General features: G+C 50.9%; 1 protein-coding gene across 3 annotated transcripts in view; it reads right to left on the bottom strand.

The window, feature by feature from the left end:
* Positions 1-22,510, bottom strand: part of Tnc (tenectin) — a 134,933-nt gene that overhangs the window by 65,053 nt on the left and 47,370 nt on the right. For all 3 annotated transcript variants that reach the window (XM_077677945.1, XM_077677947.1, XM_077677946.1), the window contains exon 2: positions 9,195-9,310. In XM_077677945.1, the coding sequence (XP_077534071.1) occupies positions 9,195-9,282 (88 nt within the window). In that variant the 5' untranslated portion in view covers positions 9,283-9,310. The remainder of the gene's footprint in view (positions 1-9,194; positions 9,311-22,510) is intronic.

Below are 22,510 nucleotides of genomic sequence, written 5' to 3'. Positions count from 1 at the left end.
CAACAGGACCTCGACATCTACACCCGTAGTACGGTATACCAGCTGTTACACCAAGCCTACATCAGGTTGACCACGTCTTCACAAAAGACGTCTCCAAACCTCGGATCCGTTGATATCGTGTACTGGACTAGCCAGTAGCCAGTGATCTCCCTCATAGTAGGTTTGCCTCAAGCGAAGCCAGTGGAACTCGGGCTCTTACTGTTGTAGCCACAGTTGGTTAGAGAACATTTTTGTTCAACTTCTTCATTTCTGGAACAGCGGGGATGCGAGCTGACCTGCTGCCTGCCAGAAACTCAAGTCAACCTTGTGTGCCGCGCAAGACAGGCTGTCATGACTATCAGGAGAACTTGTTGCTGGACGTGTTGATTTTGATATGAGAACTTACTGAGTAGCGCAAAGAAACACACACAAGAAAGAGGACAATGTACGATGTTATCTTCGCTAATAAACAGTTGGAAGTAGCACTTGTCTAGTGTCCTCTTTCTTGTGTGTGCTTCTTTGCGCTACTCAGTATGTTCTCATGCTATGACTATGGCGTTTTTTCGTGCTGCAAGCCCTCCCACGCAACCATCTTCCGCTCCAATAAACATTTATCGACCGCAAATTCTGGCTGTCGGAGCCTAAGCGACGCAGTATCGTAACCGGCGACCCAACCGTACAGCTATAGCCACCGATTGGGAGCGTTTACATGCAACTTCTTCACATGCTCCAATCCCGCGGGCGGTCGAACCCAACTCTATTGCACGGCGTGGATGGTCAGTGTGCCGTGGCCTCACAGCGTGCAAGAGGCGCCCGGGGAAAAGGGGGGTGCGACGGCGAAGGGAAGGCGGGTGTCTGGGCGAGGTGACGGATGCTCGTATTATACGCCGTGAAAGATCTGCTGTCTTGACCCCGCGCCGCAAGCGCGCTTCATCGCCCGGGCTTGTTCGCGGTGGAGGATCGACTCCCCCCCGCGCTTGTCCCGTAGCTTGTTTCGGAAGCACGTGTTCTCTTGCGGCACATTCGAGAGGCGGAGAAAGGCGTGCGTGCATTACAACTCCAGGCGCCGCGCCTTAATAATCGCCTCGCGAACTGCCGAAACCATCTACGTACTATTGCATGACCGCAAGTTCTCACACCTTGCTGAGCTCCCACGCAGCTTTTCCGGGCCCGGTTACGCAACGCCCTGCGTGGCGGACGCGGAATCGTTTGTGGCTTGGGGGTTAGGTTTAGAGGGCCCCCTGTTGCCGCCTGGTTTAGGTGCCAGCTTGGGTTTTTTCTTCTGCGTGTGACAAAAGAACGGATGGACGGACGGACGGACGGACGGACAGACAGACAGACAGACAGAGAGAGAGAGAGAGAGAGAGAGAGAGAGAGAGAGAGAGAGAGAGAGAGAGAGGGAGAGAGAGAGCCCCTTGGGTGTTCCTACATTGATATCACACTGCATACTTGCCCCTAAAAATGTCTTTCCATCAATGATATTGTGCATAACGGTGAAGCAGACTTTAAAAAGTCTGATTGTATTGCAGGGCGGCTTACGAATATTTCCGACGACTTCCACGTGGGATATTTTTCAAACTTCTAGCTCGTGAAAGCGACGGAAAATTCTGCAGCACGAAAATGGTGCCTTCTCTGCCGCTCACATCAGGGCGCAAAGTGTAATTTCCCCTGTCTTTAAAAAATAAGAAGGTAGGACGAACAGTCGGTTGGATAGGTGCGCACCCTGCGGGCTTCCTTGCTCCCCAAAGCGGAGCCGACACCGCCAGCGGCACTTCGTGACGCGACGGCGGCCGGCGTCTAGCGGGCGCGTGCGTCGGCTGCAGTGAAGGACCTCCAAGCGCCAGTGGGCCAGTGTCAAGACTGGGACCTGCCCCAACCCCGCCGAAGGTTGCTCGTGCGCGCCGATCGCAAATGAGATGCCCAGGTGGTCACCGGCGTGCGTGCCTGGATTCATCGCCGCCCATGGATGCCTAGGCCAGGGCCGCCGTAGGATTCCACCCTCCCTGCCGCCTGCAGCGTTACACCTTCCCTCCCTCGCCGCCGCCACTTTCTCCGTATGAATATGGAACGGTCACTATTCGATATACACATACACCCTGCGAGGGACGATCGACCCTGCCGCCGCCGCAGGACGGCGAGAATGCCGTGACGATGGAGGGATGTTTGCTTTTCCGCGTGAATATCCCGAAAAGTGGCTGCAGGCGGTGGTGGCCTCCGGCCGATGTCTCGAGGTCGATTTGGCACAAGACGCGGAATTCTTCAAGATAAGCGCTCTCTCTGGCAAACAGGATCTCCGTCGCCACTTCTTGTTTTGTAGAAAGCCGGCGCTTATTTGCAGACCAGAAAAGACGACCACGGTGAAAGCGAAAGTGGAGCGTACGGACGACACGGTTTGCGATGCCAAGCGCACTTTGAGACGTATGTATGTCCTGTAGAACGTACGTGGTTGTTATCCGAGTCCTTTCTCGCCTATGGACTCCGTTTGATTTAAGGCATGTTCAGTGTTCGCCGCAGTAGAAGTGGCTACTAGTCTTGTATGCTGGTTGTGCTGGCTCCAAATTTGGGTGGTCTCGTATAAACACCGCAAATTCCTAAAGGCCGTTTCGGGAAATTGATTATTCACATTCGATGTACGCCGATGTAACCGCTTGGCGTCTTAAGCTCACTATATTAAGTTGTCTCTCCGTAAAACAACGACAAAAATGATTATTCCGTGACTGAGCTCGCCAAACTTACGATGTACGCGGCGTGTCTCAAGAAGGAAGTCAGCCATTCCACCGAAACAGCCCGAAGATTAAAGTAGGCAGAGAAAACAAAAAAAAATTGCAGTTGGTTCGTCGTGCATCGGAAGAATATTCGCCAACGCATTCCATGAATAAACATGAACGTTGCGTCACACCGCCGGACACGTAACGCAGCATCACGAGATATTTTGAACGTTGTTCCCACTTTGGCGGCAAAAGTACGATCTATTACCCAGTTACAACATGAAATGCTTGGCCGGCGAACAAAGGAAGCCTTGGACGTACAATACTTGCGCGAATCGTGCGGTTTGCTGCCAAGAATGAATAAACATGATGCTCGGGTCTCGACCTCGGCTTCACGAAGCTGCGGTTTGACGCAGATTCGCCGAGCGGGTATTGGAAAAAGACGGAGAAAAAAAAAGGACGCTTATTCGCACCTCGCCCCTTTGTCTTGGCGGACGTATGCATCACTCGTAGTAACAGAGCGTCGCTATACGTGTGCGCGGGTTGTTTTATTCCCAACTTCCCTGCCTATTCTGAACACGTCCGTGAACTTACGGCCCTTTGTTTTGCTCGTGTGCCTAGGCGCGGCTGAAGTGTTTAACAAGGATCGACGATCTTTACCTGGCGCGTTGTTCTCCACTGCTCCTTTCTATTTATAGACATTTATATCTCCTGCAAGGTTGCGGGCAAGTTGTTTTGAGCGTATACCGGTCAGCGATGACTGGTACTGCATTTGCCAGACCAGGAGCGTGCTTTTTCCCTCGGGTTTCTAAGAAAAGCATATACGCGCCTAATGCGCATCTTTGGAGGAAGTACTCTGCTCTCAAATAGCAGTCTGTGAGTACGCAATTTGAGAGCTGGAGCTGATAACTTGAGAACAATAGACATGCAAAAAATGGCGGCCGAAGGAACTCAAGACACGTCCAAACGCTCGCTTATCCCCTTCATTCCGTCATACTTTTTTTTTCTTTTTGCTGTCGTCGTTGTTGTTGTCATCGTGATTTTTGGTGCTGTCTTGGTGGTTTTGTTTAAATTCGTGCCAGCTAACCCTACATCGATGTGTTCTTTTATGTCCCCTAGGTTGAGTCACAGGGTATTGTCATACAAAATGCGTCAATTACGCGGCCTCTTTTAACGAGTATGTATTTCGTAGTTATAATTAAACCAAGTACACAGACACGCTATTCTCATTCATTCAGTTCGCCTTTCTTTTATAATTTTATTTTAATCTCGCGCTTCATACGATGTGTACTTATCAGGTGTGTGACAGGAAATGAAGTCGTAACAACCCTTTCCTAAAAAAAAAAAAACGAAGAACCGATCTTGTTCCACAGCCCTAATGGAAAGAGGCCATTGAGCTACTACTGCCACCACTAGAAACTATGTGGACATGTTTGCCTTTGGCCTTACTTCCTTAATTAAAATCCGCGCTTCGTCTTCAGCCCTGCCCTCTAGCATAAAAGGAAAGGATTTGCTACAGTCAATGGTCACAGCCGAAGGGATCTCAGAAAGCAAAAACACACGAGCAAGTTACCGTACCCAACTGGATCCGCTTAGAAGGCTATTATCTCTTTTGTGCTGCAATAACGATCATACGACATGACTCGGAAGGATGAGGAAGAGGTTGGGGAGCAACCAACGCTCTTCTCTCTCCTCATCCCATCGAACCATAATGTAAACCGAAACAGACACAACACACGCTCAAAAAATTTCAACCACCCCGCAACAGCCCTTAATTCTCCACCAAAATTTTCGGCTGCGTATTTGGTATCAGTGTTAAACCATACCAAAAATAAGGGAAGCGCCGAGCCAATCCAAGCCAAGACTAAGCGCTCATCGCAATGAAGCGGCGTGATCGAAAGCGAAAGCTGCCGGCCACTCCGACGGAGGCCGTTCCAGGCGTGTGTGCATCCGCCTGCGCTACTCTACGGCGGCGGCGGCGGCGGCTGGCAAATGGGTCAAGGTGCGGCGACCATGACACCCGGCGCCTTTCCTGCCCCCTCCCCCCCGCCGGTGCATTACGTCAGTGTACACGCTGCCGCCGTCGGAACAGGGAAAGTGACGCCGGCGACGACGTCGGACGGGCCGCGCGGCGGGACGTCCCGTCGACCTGTTCGATGCGCGCTCACGATGAAGTAGCTGTCGTTGCTGCTGGAGGGAACCGTTGGCTGGCCCGTTGCTGCTGCCGCCGCTTTAGCAAGAGAAAGGAAGAGAAGGGAACACCCTTCCTTCATTCGAGACGCTCCGGTGTGGCGTCTGGTTCGATGTTAGCGTAGTTCACGTGCGGGGATGAAGCAGCCAAGTGAATTTTACGCCCGTTGTAAGCTCCGAAACGAGACGCAATTTAACGGCTACGTTGAACAACAGTCTAACAGGGATTTATTTTCTTATTTTATTGTTGTTCTTGAAATGCGGCGCACTTTTACGACTACACTGCCTGTATTTCTTTTGCTTTTTTATTTCAGTTTTTGAACACAGGCGTAAGTGCGTGCGCGCACTTACGTGCTTGTGGGAGGTTGCCATGCATATATAACGTGTAGTTTGTCGGAGAAACGTGCATTGGCTTCCTCGTTCACATCTTCCTCCTACTTAAGGTGTTACTCTTTGTTTTCGCTTTACGCATATTCAAGACCCCAGCATGTACCTAATAAAGTACATGCAAATCGCATCGCAGAATCAGAAAACGGAAAAATGCTTGCTAGCAGTGAGTAAAGCAGACAGTATAACCCTTAACGCGCGAACAGAAGTTAATTCTTTCTGCGCGTATTGCCTTGCAAATAGAGGTCACTGCTGCTAGAGTGGTGGTGCTTACGCACAAGCAAATCTTTGTAAGCCACATATGCTTAACCCCCTGCCCCATGTTGCCATTCCCATTCTTGTAATAACCAATTTCGTGGCTTCTAAGCAATGAGTAGCCAGTGCACATTATCAGCTGGTCCTTTCGCGGAAAATTTTCCCAACCAGGACAACAACGAATAAAAGACTACATCGCCAGGAGCGCGTTACGACTTGACGTCTTCCATGCACTCAAAATTTACGTTGAGACCATCTGCGACTTAAGATCGGGAAACAGGCAATGAAACGCAATCGCAGACTCAAAACGACGCATTAAAAACTGGGAAAAATACCAAAATAACTTTGGAAAATAGCAGCAGGAGACAAAAATGGTTCGTGACGTCTGCGAAGAAAAAAGAGTGGTAAGAAAACAGAGTCGTAAAGGAAACGAAGAAAAGACAGAAAGCACTTTTGCCGCACTGCTGCCACACTAACATCGTGCGGACGAAAAGAATGCGCGGCACACCTCCCGCGGGGGCGTCCCATCCGCATGTGCATCTTGAACTAGGCTCTAGCCAGGTTAACTTTCCTGCCTTTATTCTACATCCGTCCTTCCTTCCTTCCTTGGAAAGCGTAGACACACGCGCCGGGTCTTCCGCGTATGAACTTGGCGGTGCTACACTTTCTCCGCTCGTCGCCCGGCGCCGGCTCTCCCACGCCCGTCCCCGTGACCGCATGCTGCGGCGGAGGCGTCGGCGGCGTACACCATTGTCATCTCGGCGTCGTCCCGCCTCCGGGTGCCATCGTCCACGTAACGACGCGGGGACCGGGTTATTTCGGCGAAGAACAACACCGAGAGAGGACGATGCGGCAAGGGGAATCCGCAACAGCAGGGGCATTTGCTCACGCACCGCAGATGTCTCTCTTCCTCCGCCTGCCTATAGCACAAAGGGATGCGATGCCCTTCATTTCGGACTGTTCCCGCGATGTCCCGAGGCACCGGGTCATTCCACCGCCGTTTCTTTGTCCTTTAAACGCCACTGATCGTTCCGGTCTCGTGCGAAGGCCCGAGCGTCGCTCCAAGGGGCGGTGGGGGGTCATCGGAGGAGACGGAGAAAGCAGTTTCGGCCCGTGCTGTTGCCATTGCTGAAATCTTTGTTTCTTCCTTTGCTTTCCTGTTCTAGCGGATGAAACCACTTAGTACTTTTTAGCTTGTTTCGTATAAGCCAATACGCTGCCAATAAGAGTGTAGGGTTCCTAATATGCTGTAGTAGTATAATCTTCCTCCCCTATCCTTTTCTTCATGCTGCGCGTGTGCGTGGCTCGGAGTGTAAATATCGGAGTCGTCTTTTGTGACCTTACTCGCTCATTTGCTGCTGCGAAAAATTACGGTTGTGCTGCACTAACATACGTAGTAGCGGAAACCAGATCTTTGTTCACGCCGCGAACAGACCGACCCGACACTGCGGTAGCAAGATCTGGCAGGCCCCGCAAGACTGGGCGCGGACCGGCCAATTATGATACCGGAAACGGATAAAAGAGAGATAAGCCTTGGTGCCTTTTGTATTGGTTGAAGCATGGGTACTTTTTTATCCCGCAGCGTGCAGTTCGCGATTGCGTAATGTGGTTAATGACCTTCTGACAAGCCTTCCTGGCATCGCACGTACGTATACATACACGAAGTCGTGCAGCAGGTTTCGTATTTATTTAGACAAATCTCACACACGTGCTCTCGTTCGCGAAGAGATGCTGGCCTATAGTGAGTGGACAAGAACCTCGCATCACGCGAACGTCGCATGAGTTTCGCATCCCGCATGCGAACGCATGAATGTTCCATCCGGACAGAGGGCCGCGGCAATCTCATTTCGTCGAGCCCAGAGAGAGAGAGAAAAAAAACGAAGAATGAGCGAGTGTCACGCATGATGCGTGAGAGAGCCACCGGAGGTATCGCGACGCGGAGGAGACGAAAATCGCGAGCGTGAGCTCGGACTATAATGGCGACTGCCGCGGGCGGAGAAGAAGGTTGCCCGGACGCGTAGTGCTGTGCTTTTTTTCTTTTTTCGTCTCACACCATTTGAAGGAGGGGACGGACGCGCGCTCGACCTCACCCGTCCTTGCGCCTCACGAAATGTTTACGCGAGGCTCACGACATAATGTCTTCCTCTTTCGCGAGCTACGCGGGAAGAGATTGTCGCCCAGTCGAGGAGCAAAGCACCGCCTGCGCTTTTGTCCGACCCCTCTCTTGAACGCTGGCGCAGTGGAGCTGCTGGAGCGCCTGCCTCCACCATTTTGTTTTAATCTCTCTCGGCAAACAGGTCACCCGCCACGTGAATTAGTTTGCAGTCAATTAATTTTCACTTAAACCTGTTTAGCTTACTGAGGACTGCCGTGTGTTGACTTCTCCACATGTGTGCACGTGCCTGCGGAAACGTTTTTAAAGCTATAGCTTTTCTAGTGGGACCGATGGCGTCCTAGGGTAAAACTAAAGCATTTACTCATAGACCGGTTGGTAGACCGAAAAGCTCTGTTAAGATATCTGGACACACGGCGCGTACGTGAAACCGGACTTCCACTGCGTCAAGACGTTACTTGAAAATCGCGAAACAGGAATGGTTCCAGATAAGACAATACACGCTTCGATCATGAAGAGGGAGTACAACAGCGTACCTTTGTCTCGTGCATTTAGTTCGTTCGTAGATGCGTTTACTTAGCGGGCGAAAAATCGTTGCGTGGTTCCGTTCTTCATTCGCGATTTGGGTCTTGGCAGGTTTGACGGCCGATTTGACGCATTTTCAGCGAAAGTTATGGCGCAGTTTCGATATGAGAAAGCTTGCGCGCTTCTCTCTACTTTTTTTAGGAAGAAATGGTATTTTTTTTTTTAAATCTATCAAGGAAGCAGCTGCCGGTTCGTTCGAGATCATCACGTGCCCAGCTGCGGGCTAAAAGCAGTCGTGTTTAGTCCCGTAAACAATGCTTCACTGCAAGCACAATCACAATGAGGAAAAGCTAGTTTAAAGGGGATGAACATGAGGCGGGCGGAATGTCAAACAAAAGCCATTCGACGGTGTTCTCATCGCGCGTCTAGCAGCTTATCGTTATCTACGGCGATGCGGAGACAACGGGCGTTCGCGCTGTCGTTGTAAGTGGCGATGGACGGGTGATGCGCGCGCAAGCACACAACACTAATGAACCACGGGTGTCATTGCTCCTTTGCTTGAGCACAGACCTCATTGAGCATTTGTCGATTGTATGCACGCCTTAAACTACGCCCCACAGTATCAGTAGTCAAAAAGATATTCTGAATGTTCTCTCAACGGCGCCTCCGTCGAGCATCAGATGTGCCCTTTCTGGCTGCTGTATCATTACTGGCCTGGATTAGGGATCGTGCAATGTACATTCCTGCGTTGCTTTCACCCCCCCTCCCCCCCCCCCACCATTTTTGTTTTCGCTTTTTTTTCTTATTATCCTGCTTTTTTTTCATCGTTCCTCCTTACTATCTCACTGAACTAATCCTATATGAAGTAGTAGGGCCTTCGTTAGGAGGCCGAAAAGCAGGGGGGCTGGGTGTTTTCTAAAAGAACGTTTCTATCCCTCCCTCCGCCGCTCTTTCCTTATCCATCCATCCATTCGTCCATCCGTTCATCCATTCTCATCCATCTATTCTCAGTAAAACCCCACGTGCACTATACTCACCTGATAGTACTGTGGATATGCAGAAGGCAGCTAGGAGAGCCACGCCGACCAGCAGCGTGGGCCCAGCTATGAGGTGCCGTAGGCCCATGGCCTGGCCTCTGGAGTTGCTGCGTCACCTGCCAAGGACAACAGAAAAGACGGAGGATCAACCACTACTCCGGGATACATTTTTTCAGAAGATGTAGACATATACTAGATTCTCTGCGTAGTTTAACACACACAAAAAAAAGAAAAACGTTTTTCGGCGACTTTTTAAGAAACTGCTTTACGCGTTAAGCCTGTTCAAGTACTAACGGACTACCTTCGAAGCGCATAGAATTCGCTGTTGGAAACGGCATGCCTCTTCAAGCATTCGTCTCCGCGAGTAGTACAAGCAGGCCGGCCGGCAAGCTGGCCGGTCGGCCTGAGATAGAAAAGACAATTGCACAAATTGAGGGCTCAATGGATGAGTTCCAAACAGGGAAGTGCCATCTCACTAGGCCAACATGACGCCGGGTGGCGCAAACAGCTGCCGCACTTCAGGAAAAAAAGCCGGTGAGGTTCGCGTTAATTTCGCGTTCTTCTTCTTTTTTTTTTTTTTCAATGACGTCGCAGAAGATTCATGAGCGGGGTCTCAATTTGCAGTTTACAGTTCTCAGCCGGCGTTTTCAAGATGATTGGCTGACAGGACTGTGAGCGGGGATATTAGGACAGAATTTCCTCTTGGCTAAACGGGACAAGACGTGGCTCCGCCCATTCTGTGCGTTACTACAAGCTTTAAAACTGATTAACTATTTCGAAACAGCTTAAGGAGAACATCTTTCGGGCGTCATCCATGAAAAAAAACTGCAGCGCTCGTCAGAAAAAAAAGAAGACCTGTAAAATTGTTCTCGTGTTCTCCCACTTTACAAACAACGCAGGAAGAAAATAACAACAGCAAAGAACTCGGTCACTCATGCGGTCGTTCAGTCCTAGATAATTTCGAGAACCTCGAACATTGAATTTTCAACGTCGCAAACGCGGGTTTGAAATGACCCTGCGGCACTTTTTTCAACTTTTTTTTCTAAATCCTAAATTCTTTCAGGACGTAGTCAACAAACACACATAGAACCTAGAGCAGGGGTTAAAAAAGTACTTCCGCCAGACATTACTGCTATATGCCCACCAGATAACTTGGAAACCTGCCAGAAAGATCTCTCTCTCTTTTTTGACAAGCCGTGGCGTTCTTCGAGCGCTCGAATTACGTCATTACAGTGGTTTAGCGGCTATTGGCCGGCTTTCTTTCATTTGCAGCAATAAAATCATTGGATAGCCACTTAATAAAAAAGCCACAAAGCAAAGCAGAAACGGAAGGCGGATAGTTCTGCTGCGACGAGCAAACCACGCAGTGCCGCTCCGTGCTGTTGATAACTATAGCTTTGGTAATGCTTCCAGGCGCGAAGGAAAGAGTGGAAGCGTTTATCGGATGTGTTGAAGAGTCATTTTAAGCACTGTAAACGTCGAGCACTGTATTCCCAGACGGTTCGTATTTTTAGGTTTGAACGCGCCGCTGCAATACCCTTGATATGGATGTGCGCTGTAGTAAATTGCTCGTGTATACCACCGGCACTGTGCAGTGCCTCCGTAGTTACTGCCGGGAGTCGAACCCAGGACCTACGGCTCACCGGCAGCACGTAGTAGCTTCCACTGACCCACCCACCGGCAATTCTCGTTATTTCGAATGCCACTTGCAGGAAGATGCGTTCCTCTCGCGCGAGCCTTCGGAACGCGAATCGTAAAGCACGGTAAGCGTTTCAACGAGGCACTCAGCCGACGCGCTGCGCGCACTTATACCGCGCGCTTAGGTCGCAAATGTCGACGAAGCCTGGGACACAGCCTCCTCGCAATAAATAACCGGAGCTCTTAACCGCGTCGCCACTAGACAAACGACAACCGCACACCAGTGATGTGAAGCGATGCAGCTCCGGCCGTATACAAGCGGTGGAATTATACGCTGACGGCAGATGTTTCTTCCTCGTGAAGGCTGCCTGCACGTAGCCTATGCGACTTGCAGTCAGCTGTCGAGAGTCTAGTGCATTCCTGGCCGCTTCAACGGCTTGCAGGCGCAAATAAGCCGAAAATAGCCCGTACCCATGTTCCACGTTTACTAGTGGCTTGCTTCCGTACGTTACCGTTCTTCCAAAAAAAAAAAAAAAACATTCCAAGGTGTTTGAACGGAAAAAAGAAAGTCCAATATATAGAATTAAGCTGTTTATTGCGTGGCAGCAACTGCATTAAGTACGTGTATTCACGCTTTTGGTGCAACACACCCCCGTACAATTTTTCTAGAGAAACAAGCTATGCACCCCGACGAAAAGAGCGGTAGATTTAAACGATCGCTGAGATAGAGGGTGACTACATCTTTAAAAAAAATAATAATAAGAGCGGCTTCCTGCTCGCGACTAGTGCAAAGCACCTTCAGATGGGAAGGTCCGATACAGGCACTAAACTTACAGAGTTCCGGAAAGCAGTAAAGCTGCATCCCCACCACGCGCACAGTTTTCCTTCGTCGACGCCTACAGCAAGTTCGATATAACCACTGCGGCAAGCTCGCGCGTAAGCAGGGGGGGGATGTCTTGAGTCTCTTTGCCGCTGTCCGCTCGCAGGCCGTCCCTGTAACTCCCCGGGACGGCGTGAGATGGGCTATAAAGCATCGGTCGCTGAACCAGACCAGCTGGCTCCGCAGAGGAAGGCGTGCCTGCGGCGCGCTGGCTCCACGCTCTGTTATAAGCCGTCTGCGACGCACCGACGAGAGCCTCGGTGACCACCAGTCTTCCAGGATGCAAAAACGCCGCTCCGCCCCGCCCCGTCCGCTGTTGGCTAACTAAATGTTCGCCGTGGGATTCTCGAGCGTTTATGGGGGGCGGGTCTCCGAGAACCTGTGGCAGCGTCGGCGACACTTATGTTCGTGCCTACAGTCTACGTGTTACAAGTCACCTCAGTTTTCTATAACTAGCTCTCTTCCCTCCGCCGTACACGAGAATTAAGCACCCGGTGGAGCCGGAACGATTCATTAGAGCGCCGTCTCTCCGTTCCCCCTGCTATGCGGATTTCCGCTTTCCCTCGTGTCTTTCCCTGCGCCTGCTCGACTCATCGGGATCATTAATATCCCCGCAGACGGGCCATTCGTGGCAACTGAGTGTAAGAGGCTGGACAAGAAGTGATAGGCTGCCCCGTAGTATGCGGAACGGAGTCGGACGCGCTGGCTGGGGGGACTTTCTCTGGCGTGTAGTCTCAGTCGTCGGAAAGAGGAGAAATTGGCGGCTGAAAGGCCGCCGCGGCTTGAAGGGGGAAGAGAGAGAGAGAGAGAGAGCTGGCGGTGTATTTAACGGCTGCCTCCGGCTCGCGATACCACTTTGCGTCCGCCCTGCGCCGCACGTGCCCAGGTTTAATATGCCGGCAGCGCGTGCACTTGCGCGTCCGGTGTAAGCCGACTATATAAGGCTCACCCAGCGTTGCTCAGACCGAGTGGGAGCGAGAGGGGGGGGGGGGGGCGACTATAATAGTTTGGTCTTACTTTATAGAGCACGAATCGCGCACGAATATCCAGCTGAACGTCTCTTCCTTCATTTCGTGCCCCTCTCTTGTGCGCCGAGTGTCGTTCTCTTACGGCTTCCTCTCGCGTGACTCGTAATCGCCAGGGCGATTACGTAGGCTATACATCACTGCGAAAGGGGAACCTTGCGAGGGGAAAATTGTGCGGGCACTGCAGCAGCCCCGCCGAGAAAATGGTGTGCGCCGCCTCCGGCCCTGTGCCTCGGCCCCGCGGGGACTGATAAATGGCCCCGCACCACTCCCATCTCGTTGGCCGAAGACGCAGCCGAGGACCCTGTGTTTCGCCGCATTGTTGGCCCTAGCCGAAGGCGCTCTTGACCCGGACTGAAAACGAGAGTGCTGCAGTGTAGAGTGAATTATGTAGTACGCGTCCTTTTACTTAACCCGTCTTCCTGCCTCACGTTTCTTTTTTTGTCTTGCGATTGCAGGGTGATTATGGGAGAGTGCGCTTGGAGAAGTGGGAGGGTCGAGTAGTGAGTTAACGTTAAACGCGTACGACGTGTAATCGAATGCCGAGACGTTGCCCCCTTTTCCTGGTTGAACTGCCGGGATGGTCGGTCAGTTGGCGAACACTTGACGCTCCTTTACGTTCTGGCGTAATTTTATTCAGTCCTCAGCAATTCGGGTAGTAGGTTGTTAAGCATTTCTTCTTGTCTCTCCTTCTAGATAGCTTTTGACTGTTCAGAAGCACTTAAGAGGAAAAACAAAAACCTTACGTTGGCCTAACTCTCAAGACAATCCAATAGAGAGGACCTTGTACGTGGTTTTAGACTCATTTAAATACTATTGATTTTTTTTCAAAGTGGGGTGGAGGATAGCGGAGCCGAGAAAAAGATCAGCCTTTATTTAGCACACAAGCTGCCTTTTTTTATTTTCCTATTTGTTATCCATGAAATGAAGCCTCAACCAGCACACGACATCGCGAAAATAACAAAAACAAAAGATAAAAATGATAAGCAAGCAGGACGCAGAGTCCGGGTAGCAATCTTAGTCCGTGGCGATACGACATGATTGCCATTTTCTGAACCTTCATGTCTTCTCGTTGCGTTTTCCTTTGTACCGTTTTCGGCAGAATACGGTTGCGGCTTGCGATTCCCTGAGCTCGCGTCGGTAGCACCGCTTGGGCCGTAGCCAAAATCGTGCCTCGGCCCTTCCAAACGCAACGGGGAAGAAAGACGACGTGGTTCGATCAAAGCCAAATTGACCGCTTCCGAACTGGGCGCAAAGAAAAACACCGCCGCCCATGCGCGAGAATCGTGAGCTATGCTTCGCGATGGTGGTCGATCGGCCGCAGGCTGCCGAACGCCTGAGCTCACGGCAGCACGCCGGGAACTCCCCCAAGGCCAGCGCTCAAGCTGCGGTGGTGCGGTACTGGACTGTCTTCGCCGCAGCCGCCCCCACGGGGAGCAGTGGCCGCGGGAGACGATGACGACGAGGGAGAATCACGACGACATCCAGGAGGATCGGGCGCGAATGACTGCACGTCCGAAAGCGAAAACGCGGCCGAGAACGTCGCCGCCGAGGGAGGGTCGGCGATCTCTTGCGAGACGGCGTCGTTGTCCGCTCACTCGCTTGCGCGCGCGCGCACGCACGCGCGCGCTGAGCCCCAGTGGCGAAAACGAGTCCTTTGTTTCGAGACGACGGCCGCCAGCGCGCTCATCTGAAAACCTTTGTTCGGCCAAGCGGATCGGCAGACGCCGCCGGTCAGTGCACGCCTGAGCGGTCTGTATAATGTGTGTCGGTGTAAGAAGGGGGTCTCTTTTCTTTACTGAACTCGTGGCAGCATCGCGCGCTTTGGGCGGCCGGGACGACACGGCAGCGGGCAATGCCGAGCGCTGTTCTCGTCGCGGAATTCGCCGCGGCGAGCTCAGTCCGGCTTGTCAGAATTATCGGAGGGCGATTTTTCTACCCCTCCCGTGCCACGATTCAGCGGTTAGGCTAGAGCTGTAACCGGAAGCGAGGTAACCTGGTCAGTTTAGCGTGACACTAGAACCATCATTATCGTAATCGTCGTCGAGGTAATTTTATTCATCCTCAGAACAATCCTTTTTCGCTTTCTACGCTATTGTAGGGAGCAAGTGTCTTTTTGTGATCACCACCGCAGTTACTGTACCGCGTACGTCCGTATCACCCCTGCCCGTCGAAATCCTTTGGATTCAGCATATGCATTTAATAAACATCAAGCTTGAACTTACAAGTAAAAGGTGTTTTCTATACGAAAGAGGCGAAATATTCCGTTTTCAGCAAAAAAAAAAAAAAAAAAAACAATCGCTTGGTTCACAAACTCCTTGAGAAAAACACAGCGTCATATATGTTCACCTAGGATAAACGGTTATCTTGATTTTCCCATTAACAGGACTCCGTTGCTACAAATCACGATAAAAGGCAAGCACATCGCCGAAGTGTACCTTCTGCGTGGTTAGCAGATGTCACATATCTCTTGTGCACCCGCCGCGGTGGCTCAGTGGCTAAGGCGTTGCGCTGCTGAGCAGGAGGTCGCGGGTTCGATTCCCGGCCGCGGCGGCCGCTTTTCTGTTGGAGGCGAAAAGCAAGAACGCCCGTGCGTACGAGATTTCGGCGCACGCTAAAGATACCCAGGTGGTCAAAATTAATCCGGAGACCTCCACTACGGCGCGCCTCATCGCCTGCGTTGCGTCGGGGCGTTAAACCCTACAATCAAATCAAATATCGCTTGTGCATTGCACACCTCATTCGTACCTTCGCATCACGACACTAGTAATGAGAGAGGAACAAGAGCGGTAGTCGTTCCTCTTAGGTTGTGACAGGAGGAGACCAGTAAGTCCACTCGTGTGTCTGCTAACAGCACCGCTTTCCGATTACCTGTATTTCTTTATGGCCCCGGACAGGCGTACATGCAGCCGCCATTCAGCCTTTCTTTCTTTCTTTCTTTCTTTCTTTCTTTCTTTCTTGAACAGCGCGCTGGCCTGTGCATTTCCCGGCCAGGAGATCGCGTCGTAGCGCGGCACTCTCACTTTCTGGCCCGGCCGTTTCCTCTGCTTGAGGGAGTTCGGAAATTGTTTCCTGACGAGCGGCTCGCATGCTTGGCCGATGGCTGCAGCCTCTCCTCTCGCAGCCGATTGCAGCGACGCTCCGAGGAGGCGTGTAAACTGGATGAACGCGCCGCGGTGTGCATGACCTCCGCGAGGTGCGTGCGGGAGGAGGAGGAAACACGGAGGAGACCCCTGCGCATCCTACCGGCGCACCTCACTCGTGCAGCCTCGAAACTCTTTGTTCTAACTACGCATTCAAGGCTTTCCTACACATTCATTCTCCGCTTATGCTGAGACGGAAATGTGGTGAGTGTGATGACATTGCCAGGCGCTTATGTGCTTAAAGGGACCCTGAAACACTTTCGATAAGCGCTTTCACTCTTTTCTTCGCGTCTGGAACCACTGCGAAAGCTGTAGTTATCGCCAGCACGGAGCGGCACTGCGTGATTTGCTCGTCGCAGCAGATGCGCCTTCGGTTTCTGTTTTGTTTTTATCGCTTTATTTTTAAGTTGCTATCGAAAAGCGTTCATTGGTGCAACTGAAGGAAAACTGGCCAACAGCCGCTACATGGCCTTAGCGACGTCATTCGAGCCGTCGAAGAACGTCAATACCGGGAAAGAGAGAAAAATGTTTTGAGCGAGTTAACAAGTTATCCGATGGGCATAGAGCCGTAATTTTTGGCTGAGGCACTATCACCCCCCCCCCCCCCCCCCCGACCCCTTCCATCTAAGTACTGGGTGTGTTGGGTGACAACGTTCTGGAAGCATTTAAGAAATCAAAGAAAGTTGAAAAAAGTGTTTCAGGGTCCCTTTAAATCTGCCGGTAGTACGAAGAAGGTGTGAATCTAGAAGAAAACAAACAGCACTTTATTTTGCCAAAGTCAAGGTATTTCTCCCAAATGTACGACGAAAGCTTAACACCCTAGAACCAATGTCTGAAAACGTTGTCCGCTGCGTCCCTTCGGAAGCGAACGCAGCGTCATTCCCCTGACGTCCGCAGAGGAAAAGTAAACCCTCCTCACAAAGAAATCGCTTTATACGAAATCTCGCTTCAATCGAAGCGTTTCACGGTCTCAAGTGAAGTGCGTGAAGAGAAAATAATTCTTGCTTTTAACGAAGTATCGCTTATAGCGAAGTCAGTTTTCTATCCTGATGACGTCATTATAATGAGGGTTTACTACATTAACCGGCATCTGTGAGTGACCTAACACGTTTTGTAATCTTGACTTGGTTAGCTACAGGATATATTAAATGATGTTCAATGCGTGTCGAAGCTGTTACTAGTAGTTCATGTTTTCGAGCGCCAAATCGAGTACCCCTTTTTGAAAGGGCAAACATCGTTGGCATTGAAGCATTGTTAACGGGTTTCACTCCTGTACGGGTAACTGAAATCAAACAAGCGCCGTCGTGACAGAGCCCAAGAGCCAACGGTTACACCAAGGAAAACAAGGTGTGTCTAAGAAGCCTTAACAGGTAGGTTTATACGCTCGCGCACAAGGATGCGCAATCTTTTGAAAAGGATGTCCAATTTTACGGTCTGAGGCCAACTTCTTCGCGTGTACGCTTACATAGCGCTCGCATGTGTGCCAGGGACGCATCAAATATCCATATTTCTTTTTGAAGTGGCGTCAAGCACTCAGAGGTGGTCCTAAGTACTGTCATTCCATGGAAGCGTTCGCAAATATTGCGCAATTTCGTCAAGAATATTCACGTGGGGGTCGAAACTACCTAAGACACTTAGGGCGTAAAGCAAGCAAGGCTTGAAAAATCGCGCTTGTCTCACATTTTACGTTAGCAGTCAACCGAGACTGGTCTTACGATTTCGTCCATGGTTTCGTAGTGCGCGGGTGTTTTCGTGCAACTACACGAAAGAGCAGCCACAAGCGGTGGACAATACAAACACAGTTTTTTATTTAGCAAAAAAGCTCTCTCTCTGTCTTTCTCTCTCTCTCCCTTGTTTTCTGTCTATTTTCCATGTCGGCTACGCGAATTCGCATGAATCGCAGATGTCTGCTGGCTGCCTACATGCATATCTCCGGCCGTAGAGTCGGTTCACGTGTGAACTAGAGAAGTCCATCAGGAACGAGGAAGATACGTCGAATAATAATGACGTCGTTTTTCTTTTCTTGGCCGGCGGCGATATTGCGAGAAAGAAAATAAAAATGCACCCAAAAACTCCCGCGTGTTGCGCAAAACCGGCGAGTGCCTTGTCTCCTGGCGTCACTTGCACACTCATGGTATATTATTGCTATGCGCCTCCTCCTCTGTTGACAGCTTACGAAACGTCGACACTCCACAAACACCCCCTACATAACAAGTCTCGCTGTCTTTTGACAAAATTACTATATTCGCTCAGCAAAATCATTCAGGTTCCCTACCGCATGAATACGGGACTTTCGGGTTCACTTTTGTGAGATTAGAAGACGTATTCTGATTCAGTCCAACGCCGATGTTTACTCCAGGCTTCCGTGTCTCAATGGCAATCCTCAAACAGCTGACAGGCGTAGGTTTGTTCCGGCGAAACATGCGCCGCCACTGATCCGGAATACGGCGTTAATTATTGGCTTTGATGAAGGTGAAGCGTGGCGAACAACGAAAAACAAAAGCAAACGAGAACGACAAAGCGGGAAGAAAAAGTCGAACAAGAGAGAAAAATTAAAGGAAATGGGCAGGGACGACTTCGTTGTCGGGTGGTTCCCCGACAATTACGTAATTGCGACGACGAAGACAACGACGAAATGTGGAAGGCGAACGCGTTTCCCCGCGCATATCGTCGCAATAAGTGTCGTCTTCCTTTGGCTCCCCTCCAGCGCCGAAAGAGCGCCAGCGGCGCATACAAACACCGAGCGCGCGAAAACAGGTTTCTTTCGGATTTGCGAGCTTTCGGTCGGCTGATGTGCGCGCGCGGTAGCCAGATCGAATCGAACGATCTACTCTTGTCCGTAGTTTTAATAGGGGCAATTAATTAACCAGTATCAGACAGGTCTATTAAGCGAGCGAGTATCTCGTTGGAGCTCCTCGTCGTGAGGAAAGGTCTCGCCACGGCCATCGTTCATGGGGGAAGATGGATTAAAGCGTCGTCTACATAATTTATACTCACACCTTTCTGATTGCCTTTACGGTGATGAACTGAAGTTGTTTGCTCATTTTCACACCCTTTCAGGCGAAGCACGACGCCCTGGATTTCTCATTCGCATAAAAATCCAAGACCCGCGAATTTTTCGCGGCGAATATCGCGCGAAATTTTTCGCCCTTCATTCGCGCGAGAAAAAATAACCGTTCCCGCCTCAAGATCGCGCTCGCTCGAGGTGACGGTGGTGCAGGCGCCTGAATACACACGGGTACGCACGCGTTGATACAGGAAGCAAAAGGAGCAGCACGCGGTAGGCCTCCGCGCAGGGGTAATTACTACAGCGCCTGGACGTCCTTGGAGGTCGCGCACGCGTCGCCTTCACCTCCGTCCTTTGTTTTGCCAGTCGGGTTAAGACGAAAAGGGAAAGCGGCCCCGCGCGCGAGCGATGGTGTCATCATCCGCCGGTCGCTGCTTCTGCCGGACTTCTTTTTTTACTTCTCTGGCCGTCGTTCTCCGGAGGTGCCTCCGTTTAAAGCGACGCTTCCCGGAGTGAATTCGCCCTACGGCGACCGTGGCGCATCCGTGAAAACCGAGAGAACCTTGCGGCTCCGGCGGCGTCCCTCAAGGGCAGTGGGTTGCATGTCTGCGGTTAATTGCGATTCGTGTCTGTCATCATGGCCTCCTCTCGTTTCTCAACACCACGTGATTCACGGGTAGATTAATCGGTGCGCTCCTAGCGGTACGTAATGGGCGGAATTAACGAGGGGAACGCTTCCATTTGTATCGCTTTCGAAAGCGCAGCGAATGAGCGCTGCATTCATTAAAATTGTTCTCAACTGATGTCCTTAAATATCGGCAGCATTCCTAAACTAGTCTCTAGCCCTTCCATTGACGTCATTTCCATGCTTTGTTTCTTAGTGTTTATAGAAATACGCCTCTTTTGCTGCTATCGGGACACAAGGGTGAAGGGAACGATTTGAGGTACTGATGCAATCATTTTTCTTCTTCTGCATCTAAGAATTTATATAGGTAAGGCAGTGACAACCAAACAGCGAGCCCCCGGTGGAGGGCCACCGAACCACTAAAAAAATATAAATAAACGTTTTTCCTCCCTAACTCCCAAACATTACCGACGGCGATATAACGGAGATAGTCCTCAGAATCAAGCCCCTGTGCTCGCGTTGCATTTGTAGCCGGCAAACGTATTGCGACCAATGGGGCTAGTCATGATGACGCATTGCTCTTCAAGTATGCATTGCCTAGTTCTTGTAATGTCCACCTTCCATCACGTGCATTTCTTCAAACCTGCTTTCAAAAGCCGCGCCTTAAGCTGTCCAGCGTATTCTGACTCACATTGCCTGCCTTCCCAAATAATTTTTTCCTATGTACGTTCTTACATACCCCACGTTGTAGACATAATGCGGTGCAGCACGCTAGATAGCTCGTTATGTTATTTTGTAAACACAAAGCCACCACCATCATGCAGTCGTCAGTTTAATTAACCAAAGCGCGATATTGGCCAGGAAGCTGGCTGTTAGCCATCATCCCATGCGCCATCGTCTTCGCCGACGCGTGACCACGAAACTAAGGTATGCCACCGAAATTGTCGTCGTTGTTTCACGTGCGGCGTTTGGCACGGCGTGGCAACAGGTGTCGCTCTGCTTTGTGACCTTCGGCAGTCAATTTCAACGAGAGTAAAAATCGCGTGACACCTGCTGTGGGCCGTCTCCCAACTTGCTATCTTTATGTTTCCCTAATACGTTTCCTCAAGTGGCAAAAAAAACCACTCACACCAAATTACCTGGCTTTCTCAGTAAATAATTAGAAGCTCTACTCTGGCCCACTCGCCTTCCAAGTAATTGCTTCCTGTCCGAAGCACGAGCTCGAAAGCACGCGTGCTGTTACCTGTAGCACCGAGGCCTTAACGCTTCGATGGATACGATGGCTAGCATCACCCAGCGAACCCAAAACGCATCGCACAGGAAAGCACATGGGTTAAAGTAAGTAAGTATGCAAGCAAAAATATTTCACAGCGCTAAAGTCTCCTTACGGAAGGCGAGAGAAATATGGCTTCCCTTGGTGATACTCACCAAAAACGTCTGTACTGCTACATCATGTTCTTTTTTTCCTTCCCATTCGTTTCTTCGCCTTTTGACGCATATTACCTCGACGGGCGTACTAGCGATACATCACGCCACGCCTTCCCCGATAGTTCTCCATGACTGTCGCGCACCTTTCAATTCACGCTCCGGCACTTTCGCCCGTCACGAGGCACGCACCAGGTTAACTTTTTCCAGCGCTGGCGACTTGCTGAAATTTTGTGTTTGTAACATACTTGGCTCCTTGTCTGGAGCCCTGGGTTAGATTCCCATGCCTTTTCCAACGTACCCAATTTCGTTGTCGAACTAATTGGTTTACTTTATCAAAATCAATTCACATTCGCGCCTTGGCACAAATTGTAGCATTTTTAGGCTTTTACTCTTCATAGTGGCGGCCATTTCCTGCGCCTCCAGTGACTCCGCTTATTCACGCAGTGAAGTACTTAAAAGGGCCATGAATACGAAATACACGTGTGGTTCATTAAAATGACTGCTTTGTCCCGAAAACAATGATACCAAATTTATGGCAAATTTCGGACAAATAATGGATATTGGAAGCAGATGAAGCAGCGGCGACTGCCCAGCTACCTTCCGGCGATTCCTCAATGACGTCACAGATTCTTCTTCGTGCGATTGGCTGCCGCCGTCCTAAGCTACAGCCAGGAAAGATAACTGCGCGGTTGTACTGGGCTTCTATTCACTTGAACGCCAACGTGCAGTTAACACACTAATAGAAATGTTTTTTAATGCTGCCTCACATTACGTCGCTCCTGCACCAATTACGTCACTGTAGCGCGAAATTTAAAAGTTCTGCATTATTTGTTGCGTTTTTTTTTTCGGTTCAAAAATCTTTCGTGGATCTTAGTGAGTTGCCGAAGCTAGTTCTTTCAAGTGAGCAAAGCTGCACTTTGTCTTCCCCCTTTAAGACTTTGGGCTTAATAACTAATCGAAGAGAGTTCTCTCCCCCTCCTCGCCCGGCCACCAACCGCAAGAGTCGCCACGAGCCCTCTTGGGGCCAGCGTAAGCCGTTGCCCGCGTGGCCCTTATGGGAAGCCGCCGCGGCTGTCAGGCACGTGCTATGGCGGCTTCGGCGGAACTGTCGGCGCTCTCGGCGGATCGGAAGCGGAGGCACGCGCGAGCGACGCGAGAGTCCCTTCAAGGACGCGTCCTTGGGATAACCGCGCGTTTTCCATTTCTTCGGCCTTCCAGCACGGCGCCTGCCGGTCGCCAATGACCGCTGCCCAGACGTCACGCGTCACACGTGACGTACCCGCCAGCCGGACGTTGCGGACGGCTCACGACGCCCCCTCGTGACGCATCCTGCCCGGCCGCAGCAGTGGACAGTGCATACCACCCACCTTTTGCAGGCTGCTGTAAGCGTCTACACAGACGCCCTTTGTGGCATACAAACGGAGGCCTCCTTAGTTTTTGTCTTCAGTGGTATGACACCAGCTACAACCGAAAATGGACTTTCTCTTTGTTAATTTGATGCACACAGAGAAATTAGTGTGCAGCAACTGAGCTAATCAGACACGTGCGTTCTAGTTCCATCGAGTGATTT

The sequence above is a fragment of the Haemaphysalis longicornis genome, unplaced genomic scaffold (genome assembly GCF_048455015.1).
Source record: "Haemaphysalis longicornis isolate Haplotype H1 unplaced genomic scaffold, Haemaphysalis longicornis Haplotype H1 scaffold_7, whole genome shotgun sequence".
In the NCBI taxonomy this organism is placed as follows: Eukaryota; Metazoa; Arthropoda; class Arachnida; order Ixodida; family Ixodidae; genus Haemaphysalis; species Haemaphysalis longicornis.
This window is presented reverse-complemented; position numbering and strand designations above follow the sequence as displayed.